Below are 487 nucleotides of genomic sequence, written 5' to 3'. Positions count from 1 at the left end.
GGGATGCTGGGCGGATGTTGTGGAAAGTGTTTACTGTGGCGTTCCCTGTGCGAACTAGTGGTGGGGTTTCTGAAGCTGGCTTGTAAACCAAACTTTGGCTCTCAACTTAAAGCAAAAAAAAACTGGCAGTGGCTCATAAATCAAAAAATATTTAGGATACTCGTAAGTTATGGTACCACTGTGTTTTGATTAGAAACTCTTTCACTCAAAGATTCTGAACTTGTTCACGATTTGACATATCTTAGGGGTGGGGTCAGCTCTTACCTGGGTACGCCTCCTCAACACCGGAGCTTCCATCTGGAAGAGGGGACGGAGGTGCAACATGCAAGATCAGCAGAGCCACAGGAGACAGAGACAAACACATAAAACACAGCAGACTGGAGTCAAATGTAGTAAAAACAACCATCAGGCTTTGTGTCTGCCTTAAAATAGAGCTCTGCCATCTCTCTGAACTGCTTTCATGTCAAAATAAAAGCTTTTACAGACA

The 487-nt window shown here is 43.9% G+C and overlaps 1 protein-coding gene across 1 annotated transcript in view; it reads right to left on the bottom strand.

The window, feature by feature from the left end:
- LOC106511658 (type I inositol 3,4-bisphosphate 4-phosphatase) overlaps nucleotides 1–487 on the bottom strand; it is a gene marked incomplete at its 5' end in the record, with an annotated part of 2014 nt that extends 1527 nt beyond the window's left edge. Inside the window, 1 exon segment of the mRNA XM_014000409.1 lies at nucleotides 265–487. Within this exon segment, the coding sequence (XP_013855863.1) occupies nucleotides 265–406 (142 nt within the window).

This window comes from Austrofundulus limnaeus, unplaced genomic scaffold, assembly GCF_001266775.1.
Source record: "Austrofundulus limnaeus strain Quisiro unplaced genomic scaffold, Austrofundulus_limnaeus-1.0 Scaffold3044, whole genome shotgun sequence".
NCBI lineage: Eukaryota > Metazoa > Chordata > Actinopteri > Cyprinodontiformes > Rivulidae > Austrofundulus > Austrofundulus limnaeus.
This window is presented reverse-complemented; position numbering and strand designations above follow the sequence as displayed.